We start from the raw sequence: 26,081 nt of genomic DNA, 5'->3' as shown, positions 1-26,081 counted from the left end.
ATTATGGACCTTTCATTTAAGGGGGGACCCTGGTCTTTGAAAGAAATTTTTATTAACCAAGTCACAATTATGCAGTCTTCAGGGAATATCTTAATACATCATTTAAATTCATGTAAAACAAGACCTTGTGGAATATGTCATGCAGTTTTTTGGAGAGCAAGCTTTTTAAGAAATTGGCTTTGAATGCATGGAAAGTGGAATAAGAGTACCATCCTGCCTAGTTGCCACAAACTTTCCTTCCCGCTTCTCAAGTGGAGGTTTCCAATATAGTCGCCAAATTCCTTGTCCAGGGCGCGCGTGTTGTTTTTGGTATTAGTTGCAGGTGGACGGGGAGCAGCTGCATGTGCCATTTTGATCGATTCAAGCAAGGAGCTTAGGGATCCGTCAGCGTTTTGTATTAATTTATATTATTTTGACAGTTTTCATCGACTGAGTCTAGTTCTATCAAAGGTTCGGGAACAAGTTGCCGTGTGTAATTTTTGAAATGCTTTTATTTTTCAGATGATTACCCACATTGAATATGTGCACAACAAAAATTTTATTCATAGGGACATCAAGCCTGACAACTTTCTCATGGGAATTGGTGGTCATTGTAACAAGGTATGTTGCTTTTCTCATATGGAAGTTAGGTTCTTGCATATTTATGTAGCAGGCATTTTTTGAAAATGCTTCGTTCTGTTAACTCTTTCCTTACCACGGGAAAAACGACCATTTTTCACATGTCTCAGACAAACTTTTTTTTAGAAAAGGTGTGAGATAAAATTATATAAAATGCATAACAATAATTCAGATAGAATGCGCTTTATAATGAAATTTATTTGAACACATATTCTGCTTGAAATGCTGTGAAAAAAAATCAGTAAACACAACAAAAAGTAAAAAAAGAAGAAAAGTTTTGTGTTTATATGACAATAACTTTCCAAACACTTGTACTAAAAAAATTCTAGAAACTACAAAACAATTCAAATTCTTTCTAAAACATGGCATTAAAGTTTGAAAATTATACCTTGAATAGTTTTCGAGCTAGAATTTTTTTTCTTCATGCCTCTTGAAAAGGCTCGTTTGAGAGTGCCCTTTATATAATTTTTACAGTCCAACAAAAAAAAAATTGGAAGTGTAATGTTATGCGCTAAACGAAAGCTTGGTAAGCGTGGTTTAAAAAATACAAATCAAAACTTGTTTAATCTACGTCAAAAATTCAAAAAAAAAATATAAAACAACAAGTATAGGTGTGATATTGCGATATATAGTATGCGATAAGTATAGCTGCGATGTAGCTGCAGAATCGAAATCCGACGTTACAACATCTTCGTCCGAGTCACTGCTGCTCGGAGGATCTTGAAAATCAGCTGCAGAGCTGGAGAATCACGTGCAGCGGGACTCTTCCGACCTCGACGCGACGCCATCCTCACCGCGTATTATGTCGCAATAAGCCTATGCTCCAAGGGCACTTCAAAAATGCACGACTGGCGGGGAAATTACGAACTAGGCCGAAAATGGAACTAACCGTCTGAACAACAAACCAGATGCGCCCGCACAAGCGGACAGGAAAAAGAAAGCGAAACTATCAGGCCAACGTTCCGGGATCGGTTTGCGCAGTTACAGCGTCTAAACCAAAATCCGACAATGCAACATCGTCACCAGAGACTCTACTACTCGTAGCATAGATAATAATTGCAGTCAACGCAGTAGAATTGCGCGCAGCAAGGTTTTTCCGAGCGCGCGCCGTCTGCGCGCCCGACGTCATGCACGGAGCGTCCGCGCCGTACCCTCCGCTTCAAGGGCGTTTCAAAAATTCGCGCGTCGTGGGAAAATTGCTCTCTACGCAGAAACCGAAACTGTAGTCTCTGGAGAACAACTTAGATGGCGCCACATCACCGTAACGGCTACAATGAGGAGCTTCGGTTCACACAAACAGACCGAAACGAGGAATCTGAACGCACAGGCGAGCTTTCTGGGCTCTCGTTGCCCAGTTTGGGCTTTGAAACAATACCTGACGATACAGCATCGTCGTCAGGGTCCGTGCTAATCGATACATCAAAAATATGTGGTGCAAACGCAGCGGAATTGAGTGGAACGGGGTTTTTTCGAGCGAGCACCATTCCCGATGATGACGGCTTGTTCGGAGCGCCCGACACCGCACACCCAACTTCAAGCACGTCTCAAAAATTGCCGCTTTTTGGCAAAAATATAAACTAAACAGGAAGTTGAAGTTTAATGTGTGAACAACAAACCGAATGACTCAGCAAGTCCGTAGCGGCCGCGGTCGCGCTGCCGTAGCGCTTCGAATTTTTCGATCACCGGTGATCGAAGCACAGTGGTGTGGTAACGAAAGAGTTAAAGGACCATAGCAAACACGCAACTTTAGTTATTTGTAATTGAATTTCTTCTTGGTGCTGTTTTGGTTTCATCAACCAAACAATTGCTGTGACACCTTGGGAGCGTATAGGTCACGTGGCACATTAAAAGAAATGCAGTATACCGTATAAACGCGTGTAAGGGCCACACCCGTGTATGGGCCGCACCCCGTTTTCCCGAAGGAAATGTTTAAAAAAAAATAAATCCGTGTAAGGGCCGCACCCGAACTTTCCATGACCCAGGCGGGAATAGCCTTCTAAATGCACGCGCCGTGGCCTCCGCGATCGGCTCCGGCTGCGAACAAGGTGCGCTCGATCGCGGAGCGCTTGATCGCGGAGGCCAAGCACGCGCACAAGAGCTTCCAAAAACCGTCCATGGATGGCGCCCGAGGCCGCAGCCATCATCATCATCGTCAATTTTTTTCTCCCCCGCGACTTCCCGCTATCTAATTGGCATCAGTATCGCCAGCTCCAGCCTTTTATGGCGGATTAGCGCGTTCGCCGTAGTTGTTGTGGCTTTCGCGTGCTGCCGCCGAGTAATGCAGTTTTAGCACGATGGGCAAGCACCTTATCAGCTACACGGCTGGGAGTTCGCGGCAAGCGTGCGGTGGACAGGGAACTCGACGTGGCCGAGAAATGCGTCCGATGACCGTGCAATCAAAAGGGTGCATTGAGAAACACAACCTGCAAAAAACGCGCTTTCCGAGGCGAGCCGTGTGAGTTTCCCGAACTGCTCTGCTAGTGATGGAAATGCGGAACAACGGCTACGCGTTGACAGCGGACATGCTGCGCGGCTTCTTTGGGATGAGCGTGCACCAGAGCACAACACCAGCTCAGAGTTGAAATACTCCGCGAGTGTTGACTGAACGTAGAATAAATGCCGTTCATTCCCTGATTGCTGTGTTTTTGCTTTAAAAATTTTTTTTTTCTAAATCGCGTGTATGGGCCGCACCCCGAAAATTGGCTCCCGAATCTGGAAAAAAAAGTGTGGCCCTTACACGCGTTTATACGGTAATTGCTGGCACGCAGTTTTAATCTACTCCTAGGCCTGCCTGTTTCAAGAGCTGGAATGACAGCAGACAGTGTGTCTATTCCAGCTTTTTTCTGCATCGCGTGATCTAAACACAGCCATTGTTTCGCTTATGAAACTGAAACAGCATCAAGCAGAAATTCAGTTGTACATTATTTATTGGTTGTCCGGTGCTGTGGCTCAGTGGTTAATGGCACTCGGCTGCTGACCCAAAAGACGCGGGTTCGATCCCCGGCGGTTGATGGAGGCGAAATTCTAGAGGCCAGGTACTGTGCGATGCTCCCAGGGAGTCGAAATTTGCGGCGTCAGTCGCTTTGGGACGCTAAACCCCATAAACCAAACCAAACCATTATTTAGTGGTCGTAGGCGAGTGCCACTAAAGTATCATTGGACATCATAGTAAACCCCTGTCGCTTCAACTTGTAAATATGGCGAAGACAGTACACCAGTCTCTGCTGCGTGTGGGGGAGGTGAAATCTTCCCGCATGCTGCTGTCAGTAATAGTGAATAGTTTTTTGGTTCGAAGCGAATACAGTCGAAACCGATTATATCCAACTCAGTGAGATGAAATAATTTCTGAGCACCGTAAAGTTACAACTTGAATGTATGGCTGTGTCATGCAAATATTAGCCACCACATCCGATAGATTGAACTTGGGGCGACTGAGGAGGCTGGCTTTTCCTCAACACAGCTCCGGGGGTTCGCTTCCCGGCCGGTCCAGTCGAACTTTGGTCGCCTCAAGATGAGGGCCTTCCCTCCTCCAGTTGTGCCCACCTTGTCACGCAGTTTGCATTTGTGGTGTGTTGTGCTGCCATTGGCAATTTCGCATGGTTTTTGTTAGTGTGTGTGCGATGACAGCCGCAAAACGACAGAGCCTCCCCATTTCCATGGAGCTGGAAATCTTGATGAGAGTTGAACGAGGTGAATACTGCCGCAGTGTGCAGTCTGAGAAGCATGTGGAGCACCACAAGGTTCAGAGAAGTGACCCAGTGCTACGCACAGCTGCGTACCAATGGATGGTTGTTGCCCTTCAGTAACACTGCACTTTACTACGTTGGTGCTTTGACCAGTGGGGAAGGTTAGCTGTAGAAAACAGCTCCTGCAGAGCCCGTGGACTGAAGAGACCAAAGAAATAGCCTTGTGCAATGATGGGGTCAGAGCATGTCGGGTGACGAAGCTGTCACAGTGTGACGGATCCCCCGAGAACACTCAGGTCAAAAGAATGGATTAGGCTACAGGTGTAGTACCCACACAGACGCACAATTAATACACCCTATGCGACACAAACATTAGCACACAAAACTAACACAAAACACAGACTGCCAATACACACGACCGGGGAACATTCAGTCTACTAGCGTTAGGCGTTCATGCTCACGGTTCGGTGCTGATGAAGCGTTGCATGGGTCCCGTCAGTGGCATCAAGGTAGCCTGCGTCGAGGTGGCATTCGAAGTGCTCAGGCTGGTGTCGCTGGCGGTGTTGTATGAGCTCCCGGTCCAAGTGCCCGTGGAGGCGATGTTGGCACCATCCGGATGGGTGGCAACAGTGCTGGAGGCACCCCTGGCTATAGCAGGTGGTTGCGTCAGCCGTTGACTCCCCAGAACGGGTTATGGAACGGCAGGAAGTCTACGGTGTGACGCCATACAACTCGAGATCACCGGAGCAGTAGCCGGCGTTGCTGTCTTCCAGCCGAGGTGTTCCTGATCCGCCAGAACCTCCGCTTCACCTCCGCTTTTGTAACCTTGGCGTTGGTACACGTCATCCTTGTCTTCGTTGTCATCGTCTTTTCTTCTCCACCAATCATCTCTTCCCACCTCACCAAATACTTCATCTTCTTTATTCTTGGGTTAATACACGTCAGCATATCGTCTTCTCCAAACTTCTTTAGTTCATACTTCTAAAACAAACCTTCCGATTATATGTGACACACAGGTTGTGATTATTTGTGGAGTCAGTTGTCCTGGTGCTATTTGTAGTGGGGCTGTTACAGGTGACTGTCTCCGCGGGTGACGTTGTGACCGTGGGAGAGCTTGCAGACGAAGATATCATTGGCGACATCGCGAATAACCAGGGCATCACTTATGCGAGTTGTGACGGGGACTTGAGGGAACCTGTGCCCATGCGCTCAGTGGGGTTTATCAGTGTGCTGCATGTTGATAGCAGGCTGCAGTCTCAGTTGTTAGGAGGAAAAGTATTTCTTGGTAATCTGCGCACCGTACTTAGCTAATGCAGAAAATACACATTTTTTCATCTCAGTGTGTTCATGTGTTGTTAAATTTATGCTACTTTTATATCGAATTACGCATTATATTGAACTTTTAGATGCTTTTTTTTTTTTTTGCAACTTGGATAGATGTGGTTTCGACTGTAGCGATTTTCTTGAACAATTTGAAGCGAAGATTTGGAATACATCTGGCGTACAAAAAAGTTGAGCATTAAGAATTTTCAGAATCGTATTTTTCTTATACACAAGGCCATTACATGAAAATGCATTGAAGCTGTGTCAACTTGTGGAGGAGCTGCCAACCTGCAGTTGGTGCAGCTGTTGCTTTTGCCCCCCTTCTTGTGAGGTTTGTGCACATGCGTGCACTGGCCACCTTGGAGGAGATGGAATACATATTGGCAGTGGCCCCACCACCCCTGTGCTGTCTTGTCTTTGTGGCACTGTTGGGGCACTTGGTGCAGAGATTGCGCTGATCGTGTTGTAGCATGGTGTCGACTGTAGACATTGCTCTCATGGCAGTTTGTATCTTATCTTGAAATGATTGGGGGAAATAGCAAGTAATGTAGCACTAATTAATAAGCAGTGGTGGGTTTATTATGTCAAAGTCACAACACCTTCATTACTCAGAGTTCACACATGTCCATAACATTGGAAATATCGAGGAATTCGCTACGTGGAGGTTCGTTGCATCCAGGGAACTGTGTTCATTTAACGACAGTTTGGATGAATATTAAGAGAATAAAGGGAACCCATTCTTGTATTCACTGTATCACATTGATGTGCTTCCAGATAATAATTTGCCTATATGTCACAGACAGGTGAGTTCTTTCTGTGGCCGCCTACACACCTCTCAGTCACCACCACAGCTCTGAAAACGTGATCTACCTATGCTCCATTTCAAGAGTTCCTTGCAGCGGTGCACCTCTGGAGAGTGCGCACCTATACTTAGTCTCACAAGATGTTTGCAGCACTACGGAAGGTAGAGCTCTCTCGTCCAATCAGGGCTGCAGAAACGCAGAAAATAGTCCCTCGAATATTTGAGGAGTGTACGACTATTAATCAAAACAATAAGCATTGCAACTAAAAACACGATTTGGACAGGTACATTTAAATGGTAGGGAGTGTTTCAATCACTGGTGAAATTACCAGACAAAGCCCGTACGGACACAGCTCTGCGGAGGCCTGCTGCGAGGTAGTGATGCGTCGCCACTTTCCAACATGGCGTCTGTCGAGTCTGTTGTGTCTCCTGTGTGCTCTACACCGACAGTGCGCTGTTTCCCCAAGCAGGCGAAGCAGGTGGCTTTAAATTTCCTTGAAGCGCTTCGCGTCGAGTGCGGAGGCAGTTGGAGTACAAATGCGCTCATTAAGAGGACGGCAAAACTCACGCAGGGGAGCGAGCAAACGCTTTACAAGTGGACAACGGAGACGTTGAACGCGGGCCGAGTGTTGTTGAACGCGGGCCGTTTAACGTGCGTTGCCTCTCGTGCAGCACATGGGCTTGTTTTGCATTTCGCCACCATCGACACTCGGCTGCCTCGGCACGCTGGAGTAAATAAATTTATATGCACATGACACGATTACTGAAATTTACTGCGACGCGACAACAGAGGAACTGATGAGAACAGGTTGCGACAAAAAAAAAAAAAAGTGGGGCTAGTCCCTTTGGAACGGGCGTCCGCCTGTCCAAAAACAAACCAAAAAAAGAATAAAAAGACATCAAGCGCCACCTGCTAGAGGTAGAAAGAAGCCACCTGGACATCAGGTGGATCGAGCCACAGGCGCGTAGGAACACACTAATGTAGTGCGCGCCATCCTGATTGGACGAGAGAGCTGTACCTTTCGTAGTGCTGCAAACATCTTGTGAGACGGAGTATAGGTGTCTGTGGGTCTTCTACATATCATAAGTGTATGCACGCTTACATATGCCTAACGCAAACGCTTAGCCATTTTTTACATCTGCACATTTAGTTGCGTGTGTACAAATGGCGACACAATGATGAGCTCAGCCTATGGTGCCATCTTATTAGAACTGGAACCATTTTTGTCAACAAATTAACGCTACTCTTTAAACCTAGAAGTGGCAGAATTATCACTTTAAATTAAAAATAAAGCAAATTTATTGCTTTTATGGTTTTTTTTACAGGCAAGATGAGAATTGAAAGCCCAGTGCATCATTTATTTATTTATTTACCCACAGCGCCATGCGGCATTACAGTGGGGGAGGGTATACATAAAAAACAAACATAACATAAGCAGTGTCAGCCACGGAACGAGTCCAAATTGCATCAAAACAAAGAAAAACAAAAACAAAATTTCACAGAACCACGAAACTGAAATGGTTATTATAAGGTAGAAAAGAAAACATCATTAGACATAATACAAGCAGTGTCTGAAGACAATTTGTTCCAATCGTGTATTGTTCTGGGAAAAAAAAGAATCGAAATACATCAGTTTTTGAGGCAATCTCCCGTACTTTGAAACTGTGGTCTATGCGGTCAGATATATAATGAGGTGCCAGTATATACTTCGCTCTTTCAATGCCAACAGAACAATGATAAATCTCGTGAAAAAACTTGAGTCGCAACTTACCTTGATGGATTTCCAAATGCTCCCATTGCAGTCTTTCTGTCAAAGTCTCGGCGAAGATATCTTTTCTGTAAATCCCCGAAACAAACCAAACAGCTAAGTTCTGAACCCTTTCTAATTTGGCTTTATCTCGCACCGCTAGAGGATCCCAAATTGTGCAGGCATATTCAAGGATTGATGTAACATGGGTTTTATACAATACCGTATTTACACGATTGTAAGTTGACTCGAATGTAAGTCGACCCCCCACATCACAATTCTGAAAAACAAAAACAAAAAAACTTGCAGGTCGTATAAACTTGGCCTTTAATAGTAGAACGCGACAGTACTATCCTATGGCCTCCGCTTATCACCAGCCGCTATCGGCTGCCGCACGCGGGAGTGTCCGTGGGCACGTTCCAAAACGAAAATGTATTAGTCACTAGACTACTCGTCCACACTTGCGCCATCGTCCTCGCTAGCGCTGCCGTCATGATTGCTGCTGCGGTCCCACAGCTCGCCGTTCTAACATCGTCATGCAGCGAAATCCTGCACTTCGCAAACAGCCACATCATGACCACGTGGAACAGCTGAAAATTTTGCCTTGTTGTAGCTGCCACTCCTGTATCACTCAGTGTGAAAGTTGAACTTGCGGCCCGGCGCGCAGTTCGTTTCTTTGGCATAAAGAATGACAGACATTTGAACGTAGCCGTGAACGAGCGCCGGTCGCTTACCATACAAGGAGCACAAATGACGAATGATGAAGCACTACATTAAAAACTTGTGAATCGCGGCCGACAGTAGTCGAATGCTTCAGAGCCAAAGAGAAACTACGCGCGAGCGGCGTCGGCTCTTCCGGTGGCTACCGACACTCCCTGGCGCCGCTGCGGTTCCGAGTGGGGGTGCCGCCACGATTGGAACAGCAGCCCTTCCATCAACTACTGACGCTCCCTTGGGCGCTGAGTGCGTGATTGAAAGTAAACGAACAAAAAAAAAAAAAACTTGGACGACCCCTATTAAGAGTAGAACGCGATTGGGTTATCGGGGGCCTCTGCCGCTTATCAGCCCACGCAATCTGGGGCCCCGTGGGGGGAGTGGCTTGGTGCTGCTCATCGACCATCGGCCGGTTCTGCTCGTTAACATAGCAGCTGCTCAAGGCCAAGAGCGATGCGACGGATCCGCGCAGCAAAGATGCAACCACGCTGATATCTCGTTTGTCTCGCCTTTATTTATAGTGCGATGCTTTGGTTTCGATTGTAAGTCGACCCCCCCCCCCCCCACTTCGGATTTTCAAATTTTGAAAAATAGGTCGACTTACATAATTCTTTTGTAGATAGTGGAAAAGACCTGGCATTTCTACGCAGAAGGCCCAACGCTTTCGCAGTTCTGGATGCAACATAATCAACCTCTCTCTGCCACTTTAGTTTAGATGTAAACACCTAAGTATTTATATTCAGAAACTTGATTTAACCTTATACCATGTAGATTATAGCTGCTCACGATTTTTCTGGTTTAAATTTAGTCTCATATGCCATTTTACACGCCATTGGCTGATTCTGTCTAGGTTGTGTTAATGAGTACTGAAAATTGCAGTAGCAAAGATGAATCCAGTCCGAAGCGAGAGGTCCTGCTTCGATGGGAGCCACCATTCTGGAAACAATATGCTGCTTGGACCAAAAAAGTCTGCAGTATCATGTAAATAAATAAAAAGTATTTTCTCTTATGCAAGCTGAACTTGGGAAGTAGCGTACGGTAGGGCTTGATTTGAAATAGCCTTTGGCACAGGTACAATATGCACGAGTCACACTATATTTTTAGTGTATGCTATCTCATATGCCCATTTTATATTGGCACTACGTTCTGTGTTGTATGTGATGGTCTGTTTGCAGCTCTTCCTGATTGACTTTGGGCTGGCCAAGAAGTATCGAGACAACCGAAACAAGCAGCACATCCCTTACCGGGAGGACAAGAACCTGACCGGCACCGCCCGGTACGCCTCCATCAATGCGCACCTGGGCATTGAGCAGAGCCGTCGGGATGACATGGAGTCCATGGGCTATGTGCTCATGTACTTCAACCGAGGCAGCCTGCCCTGGCAGGGCCTCAAGGCAGCCACCAAGAAGCAGAAGTACGAGAAGATCAGTGAGAAGAAGATGTCCACACCAGTGGAGGTGCTCTGCAAGGGCTTTCCCGCCGAGTTCACCATGTACCTCAACTACTGCCGGGGCCTGCGCTTTGAGGAGATGCCGGACTACAAGTACCTGCGCCAGATCTTCCGCATTCTGTTCCGCACACTGAACCACCAGTATGACTACGTGTTTGACTGGACCATGCTCAAGCAGAAAGCTGCCGCCTCGGCCGCTGCCTCGGGGGCCATGGCCGGACAGCCGGGCGCCGCTGCAGGTGGGTGGTGGTTGCCTTTGGCTGCTTAGCAGGTGCAATATTGACGGAAGCCCACTCGTACCCCTGTTACATGGGCAGCCTTTCAGCTGCATTTAAATAGCTCACCGTATGCATGCAAATCTAGGACGGCCGCGAATGTAAGATTAACAGTGGTGAAATCGAGAAAAAAATCTTTTTCACATCACTGTCGCTGCTGGCCTCTTTGTCGCTTTCTTCCCACAACATGTCATCCTCCGTGCCGTTGAGGTGGTTGGAAATTCCGCATTTCTTGAAAGCGCCAAACGTCCAGGATCCACCGCACAAGCTGGATAGCGATGCTCGCTTCAACCTCCCTGTCAGTGCTCCATCCACTCACAGTAATATTTTTAGAAGCATTGTCCTTCAGAGGCTACATCTAAAGTATTGGAGCGCTGCTGAGGATGCTGGCTGTGGACCTGGTTTCACTCTTCACGAAGCACAACTCGCATCGCTCACATCCACAAAGAAATGAGGCGCAAACGAAGCAGTCGACGCAGTACGGAGACTTCTGCGATAGCACTGATGTCGCTCCGCATGGCATCATATCTGACCAATCACTCGGAGCTCCTGCGCTTCTTTCTTCGACTCTTCCTTCTCTCTCCTTTCTGCACACCCTGATCGGAGAGAGTACGCAGGCAGCAGAAAAGTAAGGGGAGATCGGTCCGCGCAACAAAAGAAGAAACCTTAAGCTAGAAGCACATGACAGGCTACGGTGGTAGCCTGGCAAAAAAAAAAAAAAAAAACGGCCGTGGTTGTCGTGGCCTCCTGAAATCCGCTCAAGGTCGCCTGTGTCCCCTAGGCCCCCAATGGGTAGCGGCTGCTGTTCTGTTGTTTTCTTTCGAAAGAGAATGACAGAACAGCGGCACTACCCAGTCGGGCCCTAGGGGACACGGGCGACCTTGAGCGAATTTACAGTAACCACGACTATTTCTTTTTTTTTTTTCGCCAGGCTACCACTGTAGCCTCTCGTGCGCTCCTCGCGTAAGCTTTTTCCTTTCGTCGCACGGACCGATCTTCCCTCTTAAACCTAGTTTTCAGCTTCGAATCTAATACAACCCCCCCCCCTTTCCCAAACCGTCTGGGCATGCTGGTGATTCATGACGGAAATGTACAGTGCAAATACAGACGAGGACACAAGGAAGACACATAGAACACATGAACGCTGACTTGCAATAGATGGCCAAGCCTCCTATTCTCAGCTATTACTGGTCCGAGGTTCAAAATAAACTGTTGCAAGTCAGCGCTCGGTTGTTCTATGTGTCTTTCTTGTGCCCTCGTCTGTATTTGTGCTGTACATTTCCGTCGTGCGCCATATTTTTGCAAAAAAAAGACTGCTTAGATTCGTGTGAATAGGGTACTCCGTGAAGCTGATTTCAACCTCTGGATGATCAATGGTTTTTTAGATGTGTGCCTGAGACAGTGGAAGCATGTCGTCACATGACACGTTTCAAGGGCAAGTTTACTGCATTTTGCTTTTTGTCCAGGAAACACAGCAGGGCGTAAGAAGTGTTCTGGACATAGGGTGAGGTATCTGCGATACATAGCTACCATATGTTGCCGATTTTAAATCCATGTTAATTTTTTTTCATGGCCTTCCAAAGGTGAAGGGTCAATTTATAATTAGAGTCGACCTGTATGAGGACCTGTAAAGTTTACCTATGTGTGGGGTGAAAAGTAGTTTTGATCAAGCCGTAAATAATATAATCACACCCCGTGCATGCCTAGTTATGTAATAGTTGTCAGACACAATATGAAAAAGTGTCTGCCTAAAAAACAGGAATTTGGAATGCGCAGCTCAAAATAATAAACGCACAAAGCCAGCAGCCTGAGACAAGTAGAGATATAACAGCCGTCGGCTGATTAGTGGCAAACAGAACAACCAGTGGTTTGATAGTTTCGGATTCTGGTGCCGGAGGTTGCTCGAAGTACACAGCGATGCGGCTGCGCCAATATTCCCAATCCTGCCTTGCATGCAAAATATACTTGAAATTTTTTTTTTTTTGTAAACCCAGCCAATAAATTGGAAGTGTGCCAATTGTGTGAGTAAATACGGTAAACCAAGTGACCAGTCACAAGCGTTTTCGGGTGTTTTTTGGATGCCTTGTGCATGCCAAGGTGACAGGGACTAGCAGTGGTGCATGTGGCCCAACGGACTCGAAGGTGCTGCCACAACCTTGGCAGCAGTACAGCGCGGCTTAAGCGACAAGCAATCCTGTATGCCTGGGCGGAAAACAATGTCGTCGCAGTTTGATTTGTCAGAAAAGTGTGTGAGAGAGTGGAGAAAACAAAGAAGCAGGATTTTTGCGTGTGCTGCTAAACGCCGTTCCTTTCGCAGACCGAGGTCTGGTCAAGGAGGTGGTTCGAAATTGGGCTCACGACTAAAGAAGAAGATAGAGCCTTAGTCTTTGCTACGACGACTATGAAGCGAAGGCACACGCTGTCACGGAAAAGATGTGCATCCCATGCACCGAGTTTAAGGTGTCAGTGAAATGTGTGACAAATTTCATGAAACTGAATGGCCTGAATGATGCACAACCGTATGCCAAAGGTTGCCCGAGGCATGCGAAGAGAAACGCGCGTTTCTGCGCTACGTGAGTCACCGGAGGGCAAACTATTTGCTCCTGTTTGGTGAAATCTGCAAGACATGCAAGAGGACTGTGCCCAGGAAAGGGGAGTGCCAAGTTCACTAGGTCATGTTGTGCTGCACTGCATATGGGCCCTTTCTTCTGTTCAAGAGGATGTCAACGAAGGGAAAATCTCCACCTAAAGTAATCGTGCGGGAAAAGGTTTTTTTTTTTTTTTAATGATGAAACTGTCCTCGAATGATTTCGTCCCCTGTGGCGTAGGCGTCTGGGTGGCGTGTTTATTTTTCAGCGCAAGCCCAGCCAGCGCACTGCTCATTGGCTCGCTGTACTGTGCACGTCACTTCCCCTCCGATTAGTACGCAAGCATTAAAAGTAAATGGCTGTTCTAAAGAACTATCTGCACAAACGTTTCATATGCATACAAAATATAATGAATCTTTTAGAAACTAGATTTGAACGTTTAGTTTGGTCACGTGACTAGAGTGCGATCACGTGATATGACGTCACTTTTGTCAACAGTCAAAATGGCCGTTTGAAAGGTCGCGGCGGCAGTCATGGTGTTTTCGGGCAGTTGTAAGCAAGTGGTTCCAAGACCAGTGCAAGCTGCCTAGTTGGATCCAGGATACTTGCCTCTGAATGGTTAAAGTGCGCCGATTCCAAGGTGCTATGTAAGCCGTGCGGTTGGATGCTAGATATGCGTATTGCATTGGTCTTCAAACCGACGTAGGACCTACGCGGTGGCGATGTCACGAAGCGTTTGTGGCCGTGTTGCAAGCGTTTCCAATTCCTGTGAGGATCACCATGGACAGCGACGAGTAACAGCTGCTCACCTTGGAGAAAGGGGGCTGCTCATGGTGAATTTCCTGTGCGTGCATAAGCTACACAGCACAGTGACAGTGTCCAAGAAGTGAAAGTGATTGCGTTCGGAGCAAGTGCTTCTCCGCCGAGGCAGAGAAGTGCGCACGTGCGAAGGCTCACTACGCATGCAGTGTGTTCCGAATGCTGAAATGAACTTGGTGTTGTGCAGCTAGTCGTCGTTATACGCATCTCTTTTGCAATAACTGTCAGCGGGGAGGAAACCTGTTTACATATTACAGTGACAACTACTAAAAACATAGGGTGACTGACCAAGTCAAAATTTTAATGAAACGTATTGACGTCAATACGTTTCATTAAAATTTTGACTTGGTCAGTGACCCTATGTTTTTATTATGCCTCTACCTGACCAGACGACGTTTCGTCAAACTCTTGACTACAGTGACAACTACTGTGCACTGCTAGGGAAACGCTCGTCCCATCCTGGCTCTTCTCTCGTGATTGTCCTTTTTGCGCCTTCCCTTCGCCAATATTTTTTTTTTCTATCAAAAATGTAAAACCACTGCTGTGTGCTATTTTGAATAACTCACTAATAATTTAAAATATATAACCTTAGCTATTTGAAAAATGTGATTTTGCAATTATGACGGTTGTTAGCAGCTTGTACTGCAGCCTTGCTTGTTCCACTCAGTGTGTTCGGCCCTATAGACCTCCTCCATGTTTGCAAACAAGCGAGGTGGCGCTGCAGTCGCTAGCGGGCTCACGGTAGGCAAGAGGCCAGGGAGTGGCGTCGAGTTGAGGTGGTGCAGCGCCGGTTTTGAAGGCTTGTAGGCACGCTTTGAGTTTCTGAGAACCATAGCAATGGTTGATGCTTTCAACTTAGTATTTCTCGAAGTACACAAACTCGCATTGGCCATCTACGGCGTATTTCGCCACAGTGTATTGTACCTAGGCATTGAATAAAATGATAAGTTTTTGACACTCTGCACTAACCAGAATGATTTTACCTCAGGACAGTAGTGAGGTAAGCACTGGCGTTTTTTCGGCAGAGCTGACGTGCGCTCACTATCTGCTGACACACGTGTCGCGCAGTGCGAAAAGTGGGGACAGCGTCGATCGTGTCCCGATCTCATACGACTCGCGTAACCGCTGTTTTTAGCCGTCAGATGAGGCACCAAGCCAGGCCGACTTCTCCCCTTCTTAAACTGGTCGATTTAGTAAAAAGTTTGAATTCCTGAAATTATATTTTTTCCCAGCCCTGGGTCTTTGGTTTTGTGACGAAAAATATAGCAAAGTATTCAGTAGAAATTCATAAAATTACGGTTTTTTGATCTGTGGTCGTAAAAAAATTGTGAGGTAATGGGGTTTCTGATGGTCCTTGCACGTCGCGAATTCTGCGGGCTTCCGACGACGGAGTACCACAGTGGTAGCATCAGTACAAAGAGGGATCAGAGGTTTCGTTGATTTCAGTGCCGCATTTCTTTGACCAAAGCAAAAGCGAAGAGGCCATAACAAGGGAGTGAACTTAAAGGTTTGTTTTTTGATATACCACATTTTCAGTGATTGGCATCCCTCCCCCTTCGTAAATTTGTAAATAATGGAAATAGAATGATTCTATTTGTCGCGAACGGTTCCAGATACATACAGAAGTGCAATAAATGTCCCGATTTTTTTCCTACAGGAGCAGTAGTATGTTAGTTATTTTTATAACAATAGTTTTCATGTGACTATGCAAGCATAAGTACTGATAATCTAATAAATAAAGGAGTAATACGGCCATCATAGAGAACAGGGCTTTGGGGACATGCTGGCATAAAAACTTTCCGCACTTTATACTTAATTATTCAAGACCCGGGGTGACTTTACGAGGGTGTTAATTTTAATTACCGAAGAACTGTACCAGGCATAGCTGAAAATAAAACGCATTACTAAAATTACAAGAGCAAATTCATATTTGCACCAAATTTGGTTACATATATCATGCATCAATAAAGAAAAAACTTTTCATCGCCTCATCCCCTGTGAATCTCGCTACGTGCCTCTGTCGGTAGCCCGCCTGCGGTTGCTTCTTTCCAAACAGGCTTCGCGATCATGTACTACTTCATGAAGCAACTTATGACACATGCATGATGCAATGAAAGGGATGTGGTTTTTAGCACACTTAAAGTACGCTGTTCGAAGCATGCCAACGTGACTGCGCAAGATTGTCACAGCTTACCAGACTGCTTTCTACTAGAATTAAATGATCATGTTGGTCATGTTAAGAAATAGTTTGAAGTATATATTAAATGCCCTAAAACGCGCCATTATATTTTCGTATAACTTCTACACACGTTAAAACATGATGTGCTGTCAACAAAGTAACGCACTCGTTGATGGTGAATGACCTTGCCGGCGCCCGTGCACACCAGCGCAGGGTGATAAGTATGTGCGCAGCTACATGCTTTTTTTTTTCCTTGCGCAGTTTTAAGCGTACCATGCTGTTGTTCATTTGAATGAACGCAAACATTTCCCTGCTATGAAGTACGTTAACTGGCAGCGCCTGTCGACACCCAGACTTCGCGCTTTTACTACCGCGGCCCATTTCCTAATGCGGTATTTATATGCGAGAAACCTATTAAGGCTAATCTAATTTTCCGTTTTATGATACTGTGGATAAACAACGACACAGCTGGTCAGTACATGCTACTTCTGCAGTACGTAGCCCCGATGCAGCTGCCAGTAGCTGCGGCACCTGCGGTAGGCACGGGCAGGCGGAACCTGTTTTGCCTACCGCGCGAAAGTCGCTACTGACATCAGCGCCACCGCATCTCCGTGACGTCGCGGGGTGAAGGAGGTCTATAGAGGATTCGTGTGCACAGTGTGCAAGTTAGCCTGAATGCAACTACTGTGTGCATATATTTATTTGTTTGGAACACTGCCAGCCTCTGGTTAAAACTTTAGCAGAGGGACATTACATGTATCATAGTAAAGGATAACATTTCTAAAAGCGGCTGTGCAGAGGACATATTTATATGCCGTGATATTACTTGAAATAGAGGAAAGTTCTCGATGACCACATTATGCATAATAGAGCATTTTATTGGTTTGCCCAAGTGAACGAGTCAGTAGGCACTTTATTAGATCAATTTATTTTAATATTTATTATACCTCAACGGTCCTAAGTGGCAATACCTGAGCGGTGAACTTTGACATGGTTAAGCAAGTAGGAGCTTGATGAGTTCGCAAAGTACTAATAAGGGAATAATTACTCATTAGCATCCAAGTGCAGCCATACAGCTGCAAAGAAAAGCTTTGTAGCTCTTTTTGTAGCCGTATGGCCGTGCTTGGGTGGATGCCAATGAGTAATGACTATCTTATTAGAAATCATTTCAACCTTGAGGGAGTCGCCTAAAATATTTGACCAACACCGCTCCCATTTCGAGCTCGCCCCATCATATGCTAGCCATACCAGTTCGCGCACTTGGTAGGGCAACTGCCCCGGTGAGGCAGTAGTCCCGGGTTCGAACCCCAGACTAGGGTAACTTTTCCTCTAACTACAAAGTTTCTGTGGAACCTGAGTAGCTTTCTTTTGTAGCCGTATGGCTACGGTTGGGTGGGTGATAATGAATAATTAATCCCTTATTACAAATGTTCTCCACACTGGGGGATTCCTCAAAAATATTGGACTTACATTGTCATTAACTGCATGGATTTCTACAGTGACCAGTTCGAAGGACAAGAGGTTAGTAAGCATAGCCTTGCGAGATGGAAGACCATTCTAGCCTTTTGTGGCAAAAACAAAATTGAATCTTGAAATGCAATGGCATAAGGGACAGTGCTTGTGCAGCTAATGCAGAAGGAACCATGAGCAGGAAAATATTAGTTGCTTATGTGACAGTAAAGAGCAAAAAAAACCTGCAGTTTCTGCATGAGACGAAGAAATTAGAAGATTCATCTTTAGTGCTGTGACGCTGGAGCTTCTACAATAGTCTGAGAGAATAAAACAAGCAGCTCAGTTCTGAATTCATCCCAGGATCTGAGAAAAATTAGATTTGTGCCATGTGGCATAACAATATTCTGCTGATGCCGCACAGGAGATTTGAATGCAAGCAACATGGAAGACGGTGACACAAGGACATGCTATGGTGTAAATATGTTGGGCTGTGGGTAGTTGTATAAGGAAGGATTGTAAGGTGAGTCCATGTTACATTTTCAGCCAGTTCGGGTATCCATTGAGATATGTGAGAGTTACTACGTCATTTCCTTTCCTCAAAAACCAATTTTTTTTTTCAGCATGCAGTGAATATGCCTTTCTCAGTAAGGCCTTATAAGTAGGCAAGATGTAGTTATCTTGAAAGTAAAAAACGTTAGTGCATTCTTAATAACATTAGCAAGCAGGCTAGTCGAGAGCATCTGAAATATTGTTCTGAGAATTGAAATACTGTTATTGATTGCAGAGTGCAGACTCTGTAGTCGTCAATGAAGGCATGTTAGGAAACACTGAAAGGATGGAAAGACGGCATGTCGACGATGTACTAAGGACGAGAATGACAGAACAAGAATGGCTACTGGGTGCGGTGGTGTTCTTTCCTGTTGTCTTTGTTCCTTGTAGTTTCACTAGCTCCACAGGCCTTGTTTTCCTATCCGCTGTTTCAAAGTGGTGTCAGGTAAAGCCAATTGTTATTCTACAACCACGAAACCGCTGTGCCATACAACATTCTTTTAACTCTTTCGCTACCGCGCCTATTCAAATCGATCAATTTGATCGACGCATTTCGAGTTCAAATTCTCGCGCGGTTTGCGGGCACCTAGCGCCATCTAGGTTGGAAAATAGGAAACAGACAACGTGTTCCGCTATGTTTTGTTGGTTTTTCTCTTTGCGGCGCTTCTCCCCGCGCCGCAAAAAGTTTCGGATTGACGGGCGAGTGCTTCGATCATGGCGTCGACATCGCACGCTGACACTCCTCGAAGACGTCGTGTTGGTGGCCAATCGAGCGTTTCAGGAGCCGATTTTGCGGATGAAATCAGCAGTAGTGAGCCTGAAGAAGATGATTTCAGCACCGATGACGAGGATGCGTCAAGTGTCAGTCGCTGGTCGCCTTGATCGACCACACCCGTTCCAACTGAACACGTTTATTCAAGGCATCTCTCGGATACATGATCTCCATCACATGACGGTCGGAGTCGCTCTCCTCCTGCTCCCCTCTTTCTCTGCCGCCCTCTCTCCAGTCCCGTCTCCGTTTTCACGCGGCCGCTCGGGTCACTCAGGCATGGAGGAAGAAAAACTAGGAGGGAGCATGACGTCACAATCTTGAAGCCTAGTCATAAAAAATATAATGGAAAGAATCATGGGAAATAGGCCCTCACGTGACAAGGCAGTGGTAGCTCTTAGCCGGATTTCGGTTTCGGTTTCGCTCTCTCGCTGTACGAACAACTGCGCGACCATCTGCTTGTGTTTACTGACGGCTCCGTGGTGAGCGCGAACTGCTCGCTCGCCGCAGCGGCCATCGTCCCCGAGCGACGCGTGCGCTGACTGCGGCGCAGTGGAGACATTGTAGCACATGCTCCTTCGCTGTGCCGCTTCTGCAGTGCCACGTCGCGAGATTCTCGCGGCCTGCAGGGTGCTGGGAATCATCCCGGACAGTCTCGAAGCGCTCCTGTGGCCGCGCGGCAGTGCGCGCACCCGTGACAGAACAACGGTGAGCCTCTGTGCGTTCATCGAGCAGGCGGGCTTGACTTCCCGCTCGCTCTTCGCCAGGTAGTGCACTGCACGCGTGACATGAACGCTCCGTGGGTGCTACCTCGGACGGTATACGTGGCCGGGCGCCCCACTCCGGCCGCTAGTGCAATGTGCCGCGCGCGCGATTAGTTCGAGACAGGACGCTACGAGCGCGCGGCTATGTATACATCACGACCTCCTCTATAGAGGGATGGTATACATACAGTTTACTTCTTTTTGTAAGTGATTGTGCGCAGTGGCCGGGAGACCCCGCGCAGGGGCAGACGTAAAGCCGCCGGCACTCTCTCTCGACAGCGAGAGAGAGAGAGAAATACTTCACTGCTGCATTTCACGTCGGAACCGCGTATGTGCGCGAGCGTATTCGGCACGACTTGTGCCGGGCCCATGGGCGGGCCGAAGTCCGCCTGAGAAATAGAATCTTGCGCAGCGCGCGGGAGCGCTCGTTAAACACGTCCGTCCGCCGTGAGCGCTCTGGAAGCCGCTGCGCCCTTTTTTTAGAGGCTCCTTTCTTCGCCTACTCTCGAGTTCTCCGCTTATAGCATGCGCTGAAATAAACGCTCCGTATGTGTGTATAACGACGAAAGGAATTCCTCTCCATTCTCTTTATGAACCACAGTTGAACAGTGACGAGGTCGCGGCCGCACCCTTTGATGAAAAGTTTACCTGCAGTTTTCTACAGTGCGCCCAAAAACTCGAGTGTAATCAACAGAAGTGTTGAGACGCGGAGCCTTCAGACAACCTCGAGCTCGGTACGCATTCCGCCAAAGCTGCAACACAGGCGCTGCGCTTCTGCGCTACATCGGAGCACGGACGTTCACTAAAAAGCACCGCTGGTTGGCAGTCTGGTAACTGTGGAGGGCCTATTTCCCAAGAGTCAGTGCGCAAAAGGGCCCTCGGCAGCGGCGTCAGAGGAGGATGGCTTGCAGAGGCTGAGCGCACTCTCTCCTAGTTTTTTTTACCTCCATGCACTCAGGTCACGCGCGCGCGCCGATCCAGGTGGCCGTGGTACTCGCCTTCTAGCTCTCGTGATATTGCCTAGGTGGCGCTAGGCGTCCGGAGATAGTGGGAGACTCGAATGCTGACACGACCGGGCTCCCAAACATTGCGTCCTCGCAATGGCGTAGACCCTGTCGCTGCTGCGTATTATTCGGTAATATAATCTTCGAGCCACTTAGGCGGTTTCCTCAGGCGCGTTCGGCGATCTGAACAGTCTTCCGGTGCCTCTTCGAGTTCTCTTGAGCGCGATGATTCTTGCGTGAACGATTCTTGTGCTTCCGGTAGTTCAGGCGATGGTGTCGCCGCGCTGTCTTGCACATGGTAGTGCTTCAGTTGTCACGTCCGTGACTGCTCCGCATGTCGTTGATATCGGGCATTTGCACGTGTCATTAGTCGCTTCGGAGTTTTCGACAGTTTTGTCTTCGGTCGGCGTCGTATTTGTCCCTTTCGTCCGATTGGGCGGTAGCTTCTGCGGAACGACGTTTTCTTCTGCTCCCCTCACGATCTCCTTTGGAATCCATTCCAAGCTGTGAATGCCGTTTGCGCATCGCTCAATGTAGTCATATGGTACGCACTCGCGCCAATCGGTTCCCACAATTGCGTTGTAGGGTAGGTCCTTTACGACTTTGACCTCGATTGTTGCTGAGGTTTTCCCGATCGTGATGCGTGCTTGCGTGACGCCTACTGGTATGTCGGATGTTCCGAAAGGTCCTTTGAGCAGAATGTCTTTTTCTGGTGCCACTTCGAGGTTATGCTGTGTGGCAAATGCGTGAGACACTAAGGAGACTGTTGAACCAGTGTCCCAGAGCGCTGACGTTTCGATCTCGTTGATTTTTGCCGGTAGGAGAATTAGTTTTCCTGGTGATTCTCCTTTGACAATGCAGTTGGTGTGCTCTTCGCTTGCTCTTGCCTCTCTGCGGCGCGCTGCTGACTTTTTTTGCTCTTCGGTCCTCGTGTCTGGTTGGGGGCAATCTTTGGCTCGATGTCCCTTCGTTCTGCATCTTGCGCAGGTGTCTGGCGGTAGACGTTGGGTCTTCGGGTACGTTGCACTCGGGGCTTTCACCGAATTTTTTTCAGGGAATTTTGAAGTCTTGGGGGAGGCTTGGTGTTTGGTGTTATCCTGCGATAGTCCAGCATCTCGTCGATCAAGTTGTTGAACGTAGTGCAAGAACTCACTAATTGTTCCGCGGCGGAGATCGTGGAAGGCAGCGAGCATGGGCTTCGCACTGTCTTGTTGCACTCCCTGAATGAGCCAGTCAACCACATCGTCGTCGGAAAGGCCATATGTGCCACGTTTGATGCGTTGGAGCCGGGCGTACATGTAGTCGGTCATGCTTTCGTTTTCTCGTTGCGCTCTTGCGTCAACTGAGGCAACCCACTGGCAGAAGAGTAGTGGTTTGTCAAACTCATCTTTTAGCGCTGATACCCAGGTTGTCCAGTCGTTGTACTGGTTGCCTGTGGTTTGATGCCATGATGATGCGCGCCCTCGGAGTCGTGATATTCCTGCATTCAAAGTTGCTGCATCGGTCCACGAACAACGATCTCGCATCGACTCCACTGATGTCTTCCAATCTTGAAAGTTTTCTCTTTCAGTTCCGGAGTAAGTCGGTAGCGTTCCTGTCAAATCAGGCGTTGTTGTTATTTGCAGCGCCGTGCTGTCGTTCAGCAGGTTAGATGATGTCATTTGCCGTTCCAGGAGTCGAGCCATCATCTGTAACGTAGTGTTGAGCACAGCGAGCTCCGTCGTTGCACTTATAGTTCCGGATTGCATCGTTGTTTCTGTACGAGGTGCGTCTGGCGTTGTCGACAGTCCGATTTCGGATGGATTTCTAAGCGGCGTTTGCATTCCGAAAATACCCGGGGTCCGAGGTTGTGTTGTCTGCAACTCCCGTGTGCCGTTTCCAGCTTCGTTCGGTATCGGCGTAGAGATTCTGGGGTTCGAAGCGTTCTCCCCACCGGTCGCCATTGCTCGTGCACTTGCAGCTTCTCTTTCACTTGCTCGGAGTTCAGTATAACGTTTTCGGCTGCCGTTGGTCCGCTTGAAGGTTCGCTAAATAATCCTCGTCGCCATGTCAGTCGCTGGTCGCCTTGATCGACCACACCCGTTCCAACTGAACACGTTTATTCAAGGCATCTCTCGGATACATGATCTCCTTCACATGACGGTCGGAGTCGCTCTCCTCCTGCTCCCCTCTTTCTCTGCCGCCCTCTCTCCAGTCCCGTCTCCGTTTTCACGCGGCCGCTCGGGTCACTCAGGTCACGCGCGCGCGCCGATCCAGGTGGCCGTGGTTCTCACCTTCTAGCTCTCGTGATATCGCCTAGCTGGCGCTAGGCGTCCGGAGATAGTGGGAGACTCGAATGCTGACACAAGTCCGGCCGGAACATCCAGCGGGTGAGTGTCGGCTCTACGTGCTGCGCACATTTCGATTACTAATAAATAGTTATGAGTGGCGGAGCATGTACTCACAGCTATATAATTTATTTTCAGGGTCTCAACGTCATACGGACGTGATTCCTTGCCAGCAGCTGTGAAGCGCGTACAGTTTTTTCCGAAAAGAAACCCGGGAGTCGAAGTTGGCGGCGCGGTCCGGAGTAGCGCACGGCGCTTCGTGCGGGCCATCGATGTCTTCCAACTCTTCTTCACCGCAGACCTGATCAACATGATCTGCGAGTACACAAACAAATATGCATGGATGCATATTTTAGAGGGGCAGACATACGCAGAAAAGGACGGCTCATGGAAAAATTTCGGTCCCGATGAAGTGATGCAGTGCATAGGTGTCCTGATCTACATGGGAATTGTGGAACTGCCTCGCCTTCATCTATACTGGAACACCTCTGAGCTATTTTCGGGCCTCATTCCTCCAAAGATTACCGTATTAACGCGTGTAAGGGCCGCACCCGTGTATGGGCCGCACCCCGTTTTCCCGAAGGCAATGTTTAAAAAAAAATAAATCCGTGTAAGGGCCGCACCCGAACTTTCCATGACCCAGGCGGGAATAGCCTTCTAAATGCACGCGCCGTGGCCTCCGCGATCGGCTCCGGCTGCGAACAACGGTGCGCTCGATCGCGGAGCGCTTGATCGCGGAGGCCAAGCACGCGCACAAGAGCTTCCAAAAACCATCTATGGATGGCGCCCGAGGCCGCAGCCATCATCATCGTCAATTTTTTTATCCCCCCCCCCCCCCCCGCGACTTCCCGCTATCTAATCAGCATCAGTATCGCCAGCTCCAGCCTTTTATGGCGGATTAGCGCGTTCGCCGTAGTTGTGGCTTTCGCGTGCTGCCGCTGAGTAAGCACCTTATCGGCTACACGGCTGGGAGTTAGCTCTCGAACGCGGCAAGCGTGCGGGGGGGGGGGGGGGGAGAGAACTCGACGTGGCCGAGAAGTGCATCCGATGACCGTGCAATCAAAAGGGTGCATTGAGAAACACAAGCTGCAAAAAACGCGCTTTCCGAGGCGAGCCGTGTGAGTTTCCCCGAACTGCTCTGCTAGTGATGGAAATGCGAACAGCGGCTACGCGTTGACAGCGGACATGCTGCGCGGCTTTTTTGGGATGAGCGTGCACCAGAATAAATGCCGTTCATTCCCTGATTGCTGTGTTTTTGCTTAAAAAAAATTTTTTTTTTCTAAATCGCGTGTATGGGCCGCACCCCGAAAATTGGCTCCCGAATCTGGAAAAAAAAGTGCGGCCCTTACACGCGTTTATACGGTATGCCCAGGAGCCGATTTTTTGCGTTCCTCGCTTTTCTCAGTGTCATGGACCCGGAGAAGACTGACCCCGTCCGCGAGAGTTTGTGTTAACCCATGAACTGCCAGGCCCAGCGACTCCTCGATCCTGCTCACACACTTTCTGGATGCCAAAGCACTTCTTTTTCTGGTGTAAAAAGCATTGTCAGTGCTCGGCGACTCGCATCCTGGCTCAGATTACTCATTGCACAAAATAAATTAAGCTGCCTAACAATAAAGAACAGAGTCGCAAGCTTACATTATAACCTCACAGATGCCTTTCCACAGCCCACAATGCTATAGCGCTTTTTAAACGGAGTGCACCATGTTGTCACAACCTAAACCGAAAACTACTACTCTGGCTCAGCCCACCATCATTGAGAGAAGTTTGTGTTGTCACCAATTCTTCACGCAAATATTTTTGCAGACATAGGTCAACATAGCAGGCAGGAAATAAAAAAAAAAACGCTCCACAAGAGACCACTGCACTACACACCGATGTTTTCGCACGTCGTAACCCGAGCATCCATAACCACAAAATGTACTGTATGAAGCAGCAACGCGCCGAAGGATGGCGGCGCTGTTGTTGTCGCGGAAGAAAACAGTTCGACGGCCGCGCAGCCAAGATCGCGTCACGTCGCACAAACAGCAGTTTCGAAGCACAGTACTTACACGAAGTGCGATCAAAATTGGTGATGGATACGTTACAGAAACAACGTCGTATAACAGCGCTTGCTTCGGTCGCAATCACTGCAACCAGTACGACTAGCTGCACAACACCAAGTTCATTTCAGCATTCGGAAAACACTGCATGCGTATTGAGCCTTCGCATGTGCGTATTTCTCTGCCTCGGCGGAGAAGCACTAGCTCCGACCGCAATCGCTTTCACTTCTTGGACACTGTCACTGTGCTGTGTAGCTTATGCACGCACAGGAAATTCACCGTGAGCAGCTGTTACTCGTCGCTGTCTGTGGTGATCCTCACAGGAATTAGAAACGCTTGCAACACGGCCACAAACGCTTCGTGACATCGCCACCGCGTAGGTCCTACGTCTGATTGAAGACCAATGCAATACGCATATCTAGCATCCAACCGCGCGGCTTACATAGCACCTTGGAATCGACGCACTTTAACCATTCAGAGGCAAGTACCCTGGATCCAACCAGGCGGCTTGCACTGGTCTTGGAACCACTTGCGTACAACTGCCCGAAAACAGCCGCGACGACCTTTAAAGCGGCCATTTTGACTGTTGACAGAAGTGACGTCATGTCACGTGATCGCACTCTTGGGCGTCGTCTGCGCCTAGGAATGCCGCCCGCCACCACTAGTCACGTGACCAAACTAAGCGTTGAAATGTAGTTTCTCAAAGATTCATTATATTTTGTACGCATGTGAAACGTTTGTGCAGATAACAGCCATTTACTTTTAGTGCCTGGGGACGTGATGTGCACAGTAGAGCGATGAGCAGTGGCCTGGCTGGGCTTGCGCTGAAAAATAAACACGCGTCCGGGTGCAGTGCCAAAGCCTTTCAGCATGCTCATAAGAAAGCGGTTGTGGACATGACCTGGTGGTTGTCATTCCGGGCACTGAACAACAAGCTGTGCATTCCACAATGAGTGGCTCCCACAGGAAGTC

General features: G+C 48.0%; 1 protein-coding gene across 2 annotated transcripts in view; it reads left to right on the top strand.

The window, feature by feature from the left end:
- Positions 1 to 26,081, top strand: part of CkIalpha (Casein kinase Ialpha) — a 58,813-nt gene that overhangs the window by 11,030 nt on the left and 21,702 nt on the right. For both annotated transcript variants that reach the window (XM_089578139.1, XM_089578138.1), the window contains 2 exons: positions 502 to 600; positions 10,067 to 10,580. In XM_089578139.1, coding sequence (XP_089434265.1) covers positions 502 to 600; positions 10,067 to 10,580 — 613 coding nt within the window. The remainder of the gene's footprint in view (positions 1 to 501; positions 601 to 10,066; positions 10,581 to 26,081) is intronic.

Source organism: Amblyomma mixtum, chromosome 3 (genome assembly GCF_055824585.1).
Source record: "Amblyomma mixtum isolate Tamu chromosome 3, ASM5582458v1, whole genome shotgun sequence".
NCBI classification, from domain to species: Eukaryota; Metazoa; Arthropoda; class Arachnida; order Ixodida; family Ixodidae; genus Amblyomma; species Amblyomma mixtum.
The sequence above is the reverse complement of the archived record's forward strand: the minus strand, read 5'-3'. Positions and strand labels throughout refer to the sequence as shown.